We start from the raw sequence: 12,886 nt of genomic DNA on the forward strand, positions 1-12,886 counted from the left end.
TATATATATTTGTTAATTGAGCTAAAAGTATTTTAGTTTTCTTTTTCTTTGTTTAGGATTAAATTCATTCCTTGAGTATATTTATACAGGAATTGTAAATCACATACTTTAAAACATTATTATATAGTGAGAAGAGGAATGAGGTTCTTATGTCAAGAACTTTTATATTACGTATAAGAAATCATTCTAACATAGGAAGTTGTGCTTGATTTTCATCCATAGTGTTTTTCATTAAGAATATAATTTTTGTTTTACTTGATGAAAAACAAATTATTGAATCCAATCCCACTTTTCCACAGATAGATCGTCTGCTGTGATTAAACGTTTTCTATATATATATATATATATATATATATATATATATATATATATATATATATATATATATATATTATTACAAATATGTTATCTTATTTCCTATTTACATAATGCATCAAATCCAAGAGATTATTTGGAAACAAAGTTAATCAGCATAAGAACATAAGCATTGCAAAAGCCTGAATAATCAGGTTGTCTTATTGATTATATTCTTTAAACAAAGGTTTATCAATGAATCAAAAATTCCAGAACTTGACAGCACATGACTTGTATCAAAATTCTTGGGGGAAGAAATATCATTCATGGCTTTTCAAAATAACGTGTGGGTAATCCAAGTTCAGAAAGACCTTCTAAGTTGTTATGAAAGCTCAAGTTGGAGGTTGCCATGTTCCTGGTCTAAAGGATGCACCAGATCCACTTGCCTCTGAAGACCTGGAAATAATTTTTTTTTTGAAAAGATAAATATCAGAGTTAAAATCTAGGGAAATGATATCTCTGATAAAACCATTAAACATTTTTGGAACAATTGTTTCATTAACTAAAATTAAGATTAATGGAGGCTTTGATCAATCATGATGTTTATTGACTGAGAATGTACACATTTGGACTTACTCAGACTCGTCTTTTGTTTTCTCTGCTAATCTCTCTTGAGGATTCCTGCAGAAAAATTACATGATTACTGTTAAGTTGAACAACTATGCTTAAACTAGTTTTTTGTCCAAAAAATTTGGTTTCACAGCAACTAGAAGACACTAACAAATTACAACAATATCCCGTGGTTAAAGAACGTTTAAAACATGAGAAGATAACAAATATGGATTTCAAGACCATGCCACTGAAGATCAAAATCAGTCATAGTGTCATTTCCAGAGAACACAGTAAAAAATGATTATGTTTTTTTAACCTTAAGAGTTCTTTCATACATAGTCACTGGACCTACTCTCTAATTAAATTTTATTATTAAAGGTATGTTTGGGAGTTTGTTAATCATGGTGGATAATAACCTGAAGAATTTCGTTTTTACAAAGTCCAATAGCATAATAGACAATTCATATAGCCGACTTCACCAAGTGGCTAGTGAGATAAGGGTACCAAAATGATGGAAAAGGAACAAAGAGAAGACAGCCAAACAACTTTCTGGCAATATTTTAATGAAAAGATAAGAATAAAAAGATGAAAACTAAATTACTAACAAATTTTGGTAACTGAATCAGACATGATAAAAGAATGAAATTTTTATGCTGGCAAAAAACTGCAACACATAGCAAAGACCATGCATTTTACACAATTTAGGTATAAAAACTCAGTTTCAGAAGACTCACCTTAAGCCACCCGTAGTGCTAGGTGATTCTTCAACATCATTACCTAAAGTGGAGAAAAAATGTCAAAAACTATATTCAAAGGATAGGTAATGTGCAGATGTTAGCAAAAACTCCCTCTTTCTGGAAGGCATTGTCTCTTCTTTTACAAGGACTGGGACAAAAATCTCAGAATGCTGTTTATGACCAAGCAAAAGTAAACATAATCATACATGGAGTAATAAGAATTCCATTTGGTTTATTTTTCTTACAGGGATGCGGGAAGATTTTAAGATCAATCTGCTTATATGCTCAATTTCAGTTTATCATAACAAGGTTTCTTTCAAAAGAACTCAAAATTTATGTTAAAAAGAAAACGATAGTAAGATGACCTTCCGAAGGAACTGGAAATTGTTGAATAAAACTTTTCAAATCTGGACCACTGGCTTTATCTGCATAGAAATTGTAAATTAATCAATAAATTCCAATAAATAAAGAAGAATATTGCTATACCAATAAAATTTTAAGCATCTGACCAGTGCTGACACGTTTTCCTTTACTTCCTTCTTTGGCTATCCTTTCTTGTTCCTCTTTCTTGAGAACTTTGTGAAAAGAAAAGAAGTTTGTGTTAAGGTATTTGGATAGGACTAAACTTGGCCAAGAATGTTCTTTCATTATATTTAGAACTATCACATGAAATGCTAAGGACAAAGTTAAGAGAGGAATATAACTAAATCAGAGAAAAGTAACCAATTCACACAATTAGTTTGTTAAGGTTGAAGAATAATTGGTACATACGAGCAACATTCTGTCTAACACGTTCACGTCTTGCTTCCAATTCCATCATTTCCTGAAGGTGAAAGTATTGTCAAGTAATAGTACAATACTATACTTTTCGAAGTGCCTATTTACAAAAGAAATCACTTCCCAGAAAGACATATCCATAAAACATTACAACTTATAGGGTTAGCTTAATAGTTTGTCATCCCATGGCAAATAAGTTTTGCATATAAGTATTGGTACAATAGTAATAATCTAAGTAACTAAATTGACACAGATCACCACATAGCTCAATTTAATTCCCCAAACCAACAAAATGAAAGAAAAACCCAAATCGAGAAAAGTGGGAAAAATATGACAGAACGCTAAGACAGTTCTGCAGAAGAAGGGCTTGGGATAATACAACTAATACAGAATGTTTCAAGTGCATTGTCCTATCAGATTAGCTTACCCTTGTGACCTTTCCCTATTAAGGAAACACAAAATACTAAACCTGAGGTGTTGTATTGATCTGAATTTTGGGCAGACAAAAGCCCATGAGAGAATAAACTCAATGTTGCATTCGATGAGAAGACATATTAGACAAAATAGGATTAGGAAAGAATGCATTACTGCACTGGGAAGAAACCTAGGATAGCACCTACTACAGAAAAAAATAGCGCAATCTCACTTTTGGTGATTTGGGCATGTACGGAAAAATTCTATAGAAGCCCACGTATTGAGAATTTAGATGGAGGTAACTCTATTGATAGTAGTGGGAAAGGGAGACTGGAAAAAAATAATTTATGGGTAAAAATTATTGAGAAGACTTTAGAGGTCAATGATTCATATATAGACAAGATTCACAATAGAACATTACGATGTCTTTTGATTCATGTAACTAGTCCTGCCTAGCAGAAAAGGCTTGGTGGTCGTTGTTGTTGAAAGAAAATCACAGTGTTTTGACAGTAGATAGATATAAAGAGTTAACAAAAATCAATGTTTATTCATTGCAAATCAATCCTTGAAGATAAGCAAAACTTTAAAGGGAAACTGTTATAAGCAACATCATGTCATCTAGCCTAGCCATGACTGAAAATGTATAAATAAACATCAATAGCTTTGTGTTTGGATAACATGGTACTAGCAAAAGGATATATATAGGTGTATTGCAATGTACCTCTGGAGTTGGAGCCTTTTTACGCTGCCCATTCAGCCAACATATCCATTCAACTGAAACAATGCAACAGTAATTATCTATTAAGCATGGGAAATAGGGTAAAAAAAAGTCTTCAAAAATTCAACATATAAAATGATTGGATCCATCCCTGAATCAAAATGTAATAATTCAGCAGTTAAATGTCGAACAGTGTAAAATATATACCTGGAATAGAGGTCGGATCGTCCTCTCCCTTAAATATGACCCATCTTTTCTCTTTCACTAGTGAACCAAAACAAAATAGCAAAATCAGACAGATCCACTATAAAATGAACTACAATGCAGAACACACAAAAAATAAAATACGAACCAGAGTTTTGAAATTCAAAAAATTCACACTCACACCAAAACGATATCTTAATTCTAAATGATTCAATACAGCGGAAGAAAATAGTGCCAAAATTTTTAAATGCCAATAAATCAATTTTCTTTATTTAATTATTTTACTTTTTAAAACAAGATCAGTCTCAACCTTGTTAAAAGTTGCACCAAATCCTATAATGGCTGAAGAACGTAGACATCAAACAATAACCAATAACCTCAAAAAACTTGTGACAGTGGCGAGGTTACTTCACACCTCCTCCAATCTCAAAGCCCAATATTTAACCTTTATCTGTTGGATATATCCTGAGGCTTCTTCCATTGGAGATAATCCTGCTGGGGACTGTATAAACTCAACCCCTCTACAATGATTTTTTTTTCACAGAATGCAAACCAATGACCTGCCACTTGAAAGTATTCCTTTATTTATTCTTGGGGGGTTGTATCAATTCAACCCCTCTCCAAGGGTTACTTCACAGAATTCAAACCAGTGACATCCTAATCGAGTGTATTCTTATAAACATTTTTATCCTGCAGACTAATTTGATCACCACTACAGCAACTTACAGGGTAACACTAACTTTTTTTGGTTCATAACCACATCAATAAAAAGAAAAAGCAAATCAAATCAAGAATATCACAATATCGGCTATATCAAGTAAGTGAAGTATTGACAGTGTGGTGATCATTGCAATGCAAAAACACCCAACTTCTCTATATTACACGAAGAGTTCATACAAGACAAACTACACACCTACAAATCCAGAATCACAACAACTCAATGAAAAAAAAATCCATTGAACACACACAGAGAGAGCAATGCCAATAGAACATAAAAGGGTATATACAAAAAGAGACAGAGTGTGGAAAAGCACTTACTGACACCATCAAGCTCTTCATTTCTAGTGAAATATTTGTTCCCTGCTTTGTCAACTCCCACCTTAGTTCGATTGCCGAACAATCCCGAGATCTTCCCAAGCAGCCTTCGCATTTTTTTTTTCTACTTTTGCGATTTCACCTTTTTTGAATGGATTTCAATTATGTTGCAGTGACAGCATCGTCGTGGATCAACCGAACGTTGGAAATTGGAACTACAGAAACATGGAATATGAAATTTGTTTCTATTCAGCGTTGGTTCTCAGAGGGAGTGTGTCTGAGCGCAACATCACACGGTGGAGTATGAGAATAGATATATAATAATTTACCAAACGCGCGTCCTTAGAGAGTGATCTCTCAAAGATAAAAGGGAAAAAAAAAATCAATAATTTGTATCTTGTAAGTTCTAAACCCTAACCTAAGGGAGCTAAAAACAATTTGGTAAGATAAGGATTTCAAGACCATGCTAAAAAGTTTAGTCATATAATGTCATTTATTTTACATAAATTTCTCCATAAAGTTTAACACTTCGAAAATTAGTTTTACACATTAATTATATTTAAAAACTGTAGATTGATTCCTAAAATGAAATTGAGGAGGAAGAGGCTTGGTGGTATCTCTCACTATTATAAGGAAAAAAAGTTGGAAGGCACTCAAAACAAGTTGTTTTCTACCTTAAAAGAAAAAAAAAAGCATAAATATAATTTTGAATAAGATAAAATACAATTATATTTACATTTGTATTTGAGTATTATTATTTTTTTAATTGTAATATCTAGCAAAAATGATTTGTAAAACTCATTAAAGAAGTCACAAGCATGTGACTATAATAAAAGAATGGATAAAGATAGTTTAACCCACATTTTTTTATCCACTTTTAATCCACTTCTTAAATCATCATTAGATAATCTATTTTAATTTTTTCAAGTGATGTGATGATATGATTTAATGGTGAGTTAAAAATAAGTCAAAAAAAATGAATTAAAGTATCATTTTCCTAAAAAAAATATTTTACTACTGTGCAAAAGTTTGAGTATCAAATGAATATGTAATAAAAAAACTTGATTTAAGTATGTCTAATTAGACAGTGATTCTTAACTAATTTAAAGTGTTTTAGGTGTAAAAAAAGTTTCGCTGATTAGAATCAGTTATTATATTCAAAATTTGGATAGATGCATGTGTTCCAAATCTACAAATTCATGTTATTTACACTTAATAAATATATATAATACATATATTATAACATCGATAATCATTCCAATAATAATTTAAACTAATGGAATATGTAATATCCCATTTAAATAATAACATAATTAAATGAAATCCTACACCGAATAATATAAAGAGTCAAGTTGCGGAGTATAAGGTCACTCCTTACAATTATTCAAGGTACTTAAAAGAAAATACTAAAGCTCGCTACAATGCCTACAACACAAAAGGAGTAAGAGATAGTCAGTATTCAAAATAAAGCGTTAGGGACAATACAATACACGGGCCTTAGCCAAAATAAAACGTGAAGTCCAGCCCAAGTAGACTATGCAGCGGAGTCATCTCTCCTGTTGACCACGAGTACCTCTCGCTGCTCCCATCAACAAATTGATGATCATCGCAAAGGTAAAAGAACAACATACAAGGCAATCAAACAAGCAAAGGGTAAGCTAGAGCCAAAAAGATTTCATCATGCAATTAGATATACTTTCACAGTCCAATATACACAGATCATCCAAGCATGTTATGACCTTCAAATCAATACACTAAGGCTCGACTCGACTCATCCGGATACATATAACCTGGTCAAATTCAGCGGATGCTTGCACTTGTGGTGGATACATCTGCTCACCCCCGAGCTGCTCGCCCCCGAGCTATGTGTTACAAGTGTTACAATGAATTAATTCCCTCACACACAAGGTTAGCCCTTGATGAGTTTCAGGTCTCCTGCTACTCTCAACACAGGAGTCAGTCCGCTCTAAGTGAGACTAACTAACTCCTTAGAGTGTCAGGATGCAATCCTTACCTTGAATCCTTACCAAGTTATATAGATGGGGCACCACCATGGACACCCACTAACAGGGGCCATGGAATTACGTCCCGACCACTGAAGCACGACCAAGAAGTCTCACCTAGAGACTCATGGATTTACGTACTGACAACATACCAATCACATTCCAAACAAACAAATAATATTGATCTTGCATTTAACACCTCACACCATCCTTTGTAACTCATCCTCATTCATATTCCATGTTGATTTCATACCATCCCATTCTTCTCACTTCGGGGATATAGAACTTCACCTCATACCAATACCATGCCATCAATGTAACATTATTGTTCATACCGAATTCATGACCACATATATAACCAACCATTTCATTGAAATCACATGCCAAGATTTATCCAAGTTCATCATTCACAATTCATGAATCACATCACTCATGCAAATTCATTCATCTCACACTTTATAAATGCATACCAAGACATACACATATCACAAAATAGTATTCATCCCAAATAAATAAGTGCCACCGTTTAAGTACTTGCAATTCCATACAATCAAGCACAACCCACAACCATAATTCTTACACCAAAATTCCCAAGAAAGTTTATTATCACGAAACCAAAATCATTGCAGTAATGCGTGACACATTTCTCAAGCTACAGACATCTAATCGACGATCTAACCAGTCAAACCATAAAATAGCATGTTATGAACCACATGTCAAAATTTGAGCTTAATCCAACGGTTAATGAGTCGGGAAAGTCAATTTTACTAAAACTGCGCATATCAGAAAAATTTGTCGTGCCACTGTGCGACGCATCAGAATATGAGAAATGACGTCAAACATCACAGTTTCATTAATATTTGAACCCCTAACTCAGAAATATACCAAAACTAACGTTTTCCAATCATTTAAGCATAAAACAGAAACGAAAACAAACCACATGTTTCAAAAACGTGAAAAAGAACCTAGCTTCCCTTTTTTGGAAAAGGGCTAATATTGGACTTCGACTTAAGCCAGCGAAACCAGTAGCTCCAAGGACAAATCTATGAACTGAAACAGTGGCACGACAAAGGAGATTGGATTCACACAGTGAATCCCGACATAAACCACGAAAACAACTTAGAAAGGCTAGGTTCGAGAACTAACTTACGTGAACTAACTTATCTTTGTACTCATCCATGTTTTAAATGACTAAAACACTATCTTATCCATAGTTTTGTTTCATTTGAAATCTTTATTTTTTTCTTTTACCATACAAATTTTTATTCTCCTTTTTAGCTATTGTTTGACTTGTTTAATACTCACAAAGTTTACTCAGATCTCTAAAACATTTTTCCTTCTACCACATCATTGATTAAACAATTTTTTCTTAGAGATTTCTTTCAAAAGATATATTGTCTTTCAAGAAACACAAATCTCAATTTCATTAAATCAAATAATTTCTTAAACAAACGTTTAATTATTTTTATTCCTTTTTAATATCTTTATTTATTATTTACTTTTTCACGTGAGATTATCTAACTTTGATCAATCATTTAAACCTTTAGAATATACTTTTTTTAGCTTCAATCACTTAAACCTTTAGAATATACTTTTTTTTAGCATTGAATCCTTAAGCACGTTTCCTTCGCTATAGTTTTTTTTTTTTCAAAAGATTATTTAATTAATATTTAAAATAATAAGTGGTGAGCGGAGTGGTTTGGTGTATCCATAACTTAGTGAGGATTGTAAGGTCCAAAAAAAAAAATATATATATATATATATAAATATTTATTTAATATAAATGTGAGTAAATGGATATTTAAATTAATTAATGCGGAGAGTTATGATAAGGAACAATATTAACTCAAATGGTTGAGAGTTCTTGGTTGTGTTGGAAAATAAATTTCCAAGTTAGGAAATATGCATTTCGTGCTCTAACCTTTAATTATGTAATTGTGTAATGTATGGGATGCATGTGTGTTTTTTTGTTTCTGCCAATTTTATGGATTTTTCGTGTATCTAGAATTTTTCTAAAAAAGTGGATGACTTTGAAGGCCGGCCAGGCGATGTAGGTGTTCTGAACCCATTTTTTGGGTTTTGACATAAATTGCTTGGTAGCAATGATGATTCTGCCAGGTGACGTTAACAACATGTTCGTTTTCTGAATTTTGACACCATATATTTAGCTCACTTTTGACATCGGCTTACATGTCAAAGGGTTAACAAATCTGTTTTTCTTTTTATTTATTTATTTTTGTATAAGTCTGTCACGTGTGGTGGTTGGAGGAAAAGTTAGAAGTGGATTTTTACAGTAAACTGAAAAGTGAGTAAAACCCAAGGTTTTGAGATCGAAAAACACAAAATTGAAAAGTGAGTAAAACCCAAGGCTTTCAGAGCAAGAAAAGAACGTCGTTTGAGTGGAGTGAAGACCGTCGGTGGGTATGGTGTTCCTAACGGCATTTTGTGGTGGTAAAGGGTGATGGTGTCTCCTTCCATTGCTTATTTTTGTGACTTTGTTGGTAAAACTGTGGGCTTTGGTACAAAAGCCATGTGAATGTTTTCCCGATCATTCTTTTTCTCGAAGACATTGTGGTTTTAGAGTGAGTTAACCGTAGTCATTTTATTCTACTTTGCGTCATTCCAGAGGTGAATGGTGAAGTGGATTTCGTAAAGGTGATGCCTTTCGCATACACACGGAAATAAAGTTGGAAGAGTAATATTATTTTCGGGAAGTGCTTGTTGAAGTGGACGACATTCGTTTGGTGAGTGACATTTTTGTCCACCATTGTTTGTGGTTTGACAGTGTGGAGTGTGGGCTTCCATTGTTGACCCATTTTGGAGGTTTTGTAACAGTGTGGGCTTTATAAGGGAAACCATAGTCGATTGATGCGAAGTTTTTGGGCATGTTGTTTATCTTGAAATGTGGTGTTGTGGCTGACTGATTTGTGGATGGTGTTATAGTTTGATATTTTTTGGAACCTTGGGAGGAAATCGTGGCATTGAGTGTACGTTTCACTTCGTGGGAAACTTATTTTGGTACATTGTAAGTGATATAATTTTGTTTAGTTTGTGTGTTGGTGCGTTTGGTTTTTCTCCAAATGTATTGTTTTTTGACAGTTCTTGGGTTTGCGGTTAATGATTTGGTTATGGACAGGGTTATTTTAGAGATGTTTTATTTAATTATTTATTTTAAATAAAACAATTAGAAAATCTTATATTTTTACTAATATTTTGTATTTTATTATGATGTAGTTTTTACTTATTGAAAATAATAAGAAGAAGAAAACAAAACTAATAAAATATGTATATATACATTTAAAAAAAATATTAGGTAAAAATATATTAATTAAAATATTATTAAATAGGTGTGTGTATTAAAAAAAAATATTCTAAAAGAGATCCTAGTCCTCTACAAATATTATTAGTGTGCCCTTCAATAATAAGGTAAGGGTGTTTTATATTAATCTTTTATTTATTTTGACTCATATATTATTCCATTTATTTTCATTTATTATCCTCTTATATTTATTTTATTTAATCTCTCATTATACACGGATCTTGTTTATTTATTTATTTGATTTAATTTTCAAATATGTACTGATCCTGTTTATTTATTTTATTTAATCTTATTTATCTCTAATTACGCACTAGTCCTATTTATTTTATTTTATTTATTTTCAGTTACGCACTGGTCCTATTTATTTATTTTATTTTATTTTATTTATCTTCAGTTACGCACTAGTCCTATTTATTTATTTCATTTTATTTATCTCTAATTACGCACTAGTCCTATTATTTTATTTTATTTTATTTATCTTCAGTTACGCATTGGTCCTATTTATTTTATTTCATTTATCTTCAGTTACACACTAATATTATTTATTTATTTTATTTTATTTATCTCTAGTTACGCACTAGTCCTATTTATTTATTTTATTTTATTTATTTCCAGTTACGCATGAGTCCTATTTATTTATTTTATTTTATTTTATTTATCTTCAGTTACGCATTGGTCCTATTTATTTATTTCATTTTATTTATCTCCAGTTACGCACTAGTCCTATTTATTTATTTTATTTTATTTATCTCCAGTTAGGCACTGGTCCTATTTATTTATTTTATTTTATTTATTTCCAGTTACGCATGAGTTCTATTTATTTATTTTATTTTATTTTATTTATCTTCAGTTACGCACTGGTCCTATTTATTTATTTTATTTTATTTATCTCCAGTTACGCACTGGTCCTATTTAATTATTTTATTTTATTTATCTCCAGTTACGCACTAGTCCTGTTTATTTCATTTTATTTATCTCCAATTACGCACTGGTCTTATTTATTTATTTTATTTTATTTATCTCCAGTTACGCACTGGTCTTATTTAATTATTTTATTTTATTTATCTCCAGTTACGCATTAGTCTTGTTTATTTCATTTTATTTATCTCCAATTACGCACTGGTCCTATTTATTTATTTTATTTTATTTATCTCCAGTTACGCACTGGTCCTATTTATTTATTTTATTTTATTTACCTCTAGTTACGCACTAGTCCTATTTATTTATTTTATTTTATTTATGTCCAGTTATGCACTAATTCTATTTATTTATTTCAATTAATATATCTCCAGTTACGCACTGGTCCCGTTTAATTTATATTTTTGTTATTATATTTATTTATAATGTTATAATCCTTATCTAATTATTTATTTAAAGTTCTTGCTTTGATTTTATTTTATCATTATTTTATAAAAAAAATTAGATGTGAAGTGAAAATAAATATTATTTTATTCAGTGAGCTTGGATAGAAGAAAATTGCATGTACATTTTATCGTTGTTTTATATTCTTTGTGTATAGTTTATACAATGACATGAATTAATAGTCATCACATTTTATGACCTTTGAAAATATCCAAGAGTATGTCAGTTAAGTAAAAGTTAAGTCTGGTTTCAATAAGTTGAGATTAAACCAGTGTCAAAGTGTTTGTATTTGGGAACTCACAGTTTGGTACACCGCGGGATGAAAGGCAGGGACCTTGGTGGGGTCTAAGGAAGTTTTACCAAGTAGGTGAATATCTGGATAGTTCAGAATAGCGCACTGGACTAGGATATTCATAGGCCAAACTTGGGACTATCCAATACCTGCTCGGCATCGCCAAGGTTAGGTAGTGAGTATATATCTCTTTAGTAAGCTGATGAATGACTAATATTCTCGAGAAAGAAATAATTATGATTGTACCAATGTTTTATGAAAAATACTCAACTACCTAATCACTTCCCAAAGTAACTTTTGATGTTCAGATTGGATCATCAGAAGTGGAATATGGATCCATATGTCTGGTAAAACAAAATCAAGTTTTGTGGTTGTAGGTCCAAATCTAGGCCCCCGGTGTCTGTATTGTTTGTTGAGTTTATTAAGATTGATATTTAAGGCTTACAAAGACCTCACTCCTTTCATATTTTTCTTTCATATGTACTTGTTGCATGAACAGAAGAGGAACCTGCTCAGTGAGAGTTGTTCAGGATATTATTGATGGATCTTCTGAAGATTGACTCATGGATAATTTCTATTAATACCTTTAGAAGATATTAAAAATTTAGATAAATCTTTTATTCTGATGTAGGACTCTTAATATTTAACAAATATATGTTTATGTAATATTTCATGAAGAATTACAGATATGTAAACTATATATATGAATATGAAGTTATGTTACTATTAATGTTCTCTCAAGGAAAATCTTATGGTAAAAGAAAAATTAATTCCATATCTTTTTATCAAATAATAATCATTTAGTATAGTAGTCGGGGCGTCACATTTTATGTTTGCGTGTGTTGTCTTAATTGAATATGTGCATTTTTTATAATTGATGTGGTTATTTGTTCTTGAAATTTTGTGTGATTGAATTGAAATTGTTTTCCATTGGCGAGTGATTTTAGGATGTAGTGAATTGGAGTGTTACAAGTCATGGCTGTTAACAATGCAATTAATGAAAAAGTTGGTCGAATTTGCTATTGTAGTTTGTTGTGCTTTTGATGTCCTTAGTAATGGAAAGTCGTAGTGTTATAACTTATTTTTGTTTTTGGTGTATGCTAGGCTCGGTTGCGTACA

General features: G+C 31.5%; 1 protein-coding gene across 1 annotated transcript; it reads right to left on the reverse strand.

The window, feature by feature from the left end:
* Window positions 1-487: 487 nt before the first annotated feature.
* LOC114186907 lies at window positions 488-5,214 on the reverse strand. Its single transcript, XM_028074977.1, has 9 exons — window positions 4,795-5,214; window positions 3,760-3,816; window positions 3,556-3,608; window positions 2,415-2,466; window positions 2,153-2,218; window positions 2,009-2,068; window positions 1,641-1,683; window positions 931-975; window positions 488-750 (listed from the first exon to the last, which is right to left on the reverse strand). Exons 1-9 carry the CDS (start codon window positions 4,904-4,906, stop codon window positions 687-689), a joined length of 552 nt encoding a protein of 183 aa, XP_027930778.1. The 5' UTR covers window positions 4,907-5,214; the 3' UTR covers window positions 488-686.
* Between the last annotated feature and the right edge of the window lie 7,672 nt (window positions 5,215-12,886).

The sequence above is a fragment of the Vigna unguiculata genome, chromosome 6 (genome assembly GCF_004118075.2).
Source record: "Vigna unguiculata cultivar IT97K-499-35 chromosome 6, ASM411807v1, whole genome shotgun sequence".
Taxonomy (NCBI): Eukaryota; Viridiplantae; Streptophyta; class Magnoliopsida; order Fabales; family Fabaceae; genus Vigna; species Vigna unguiculata.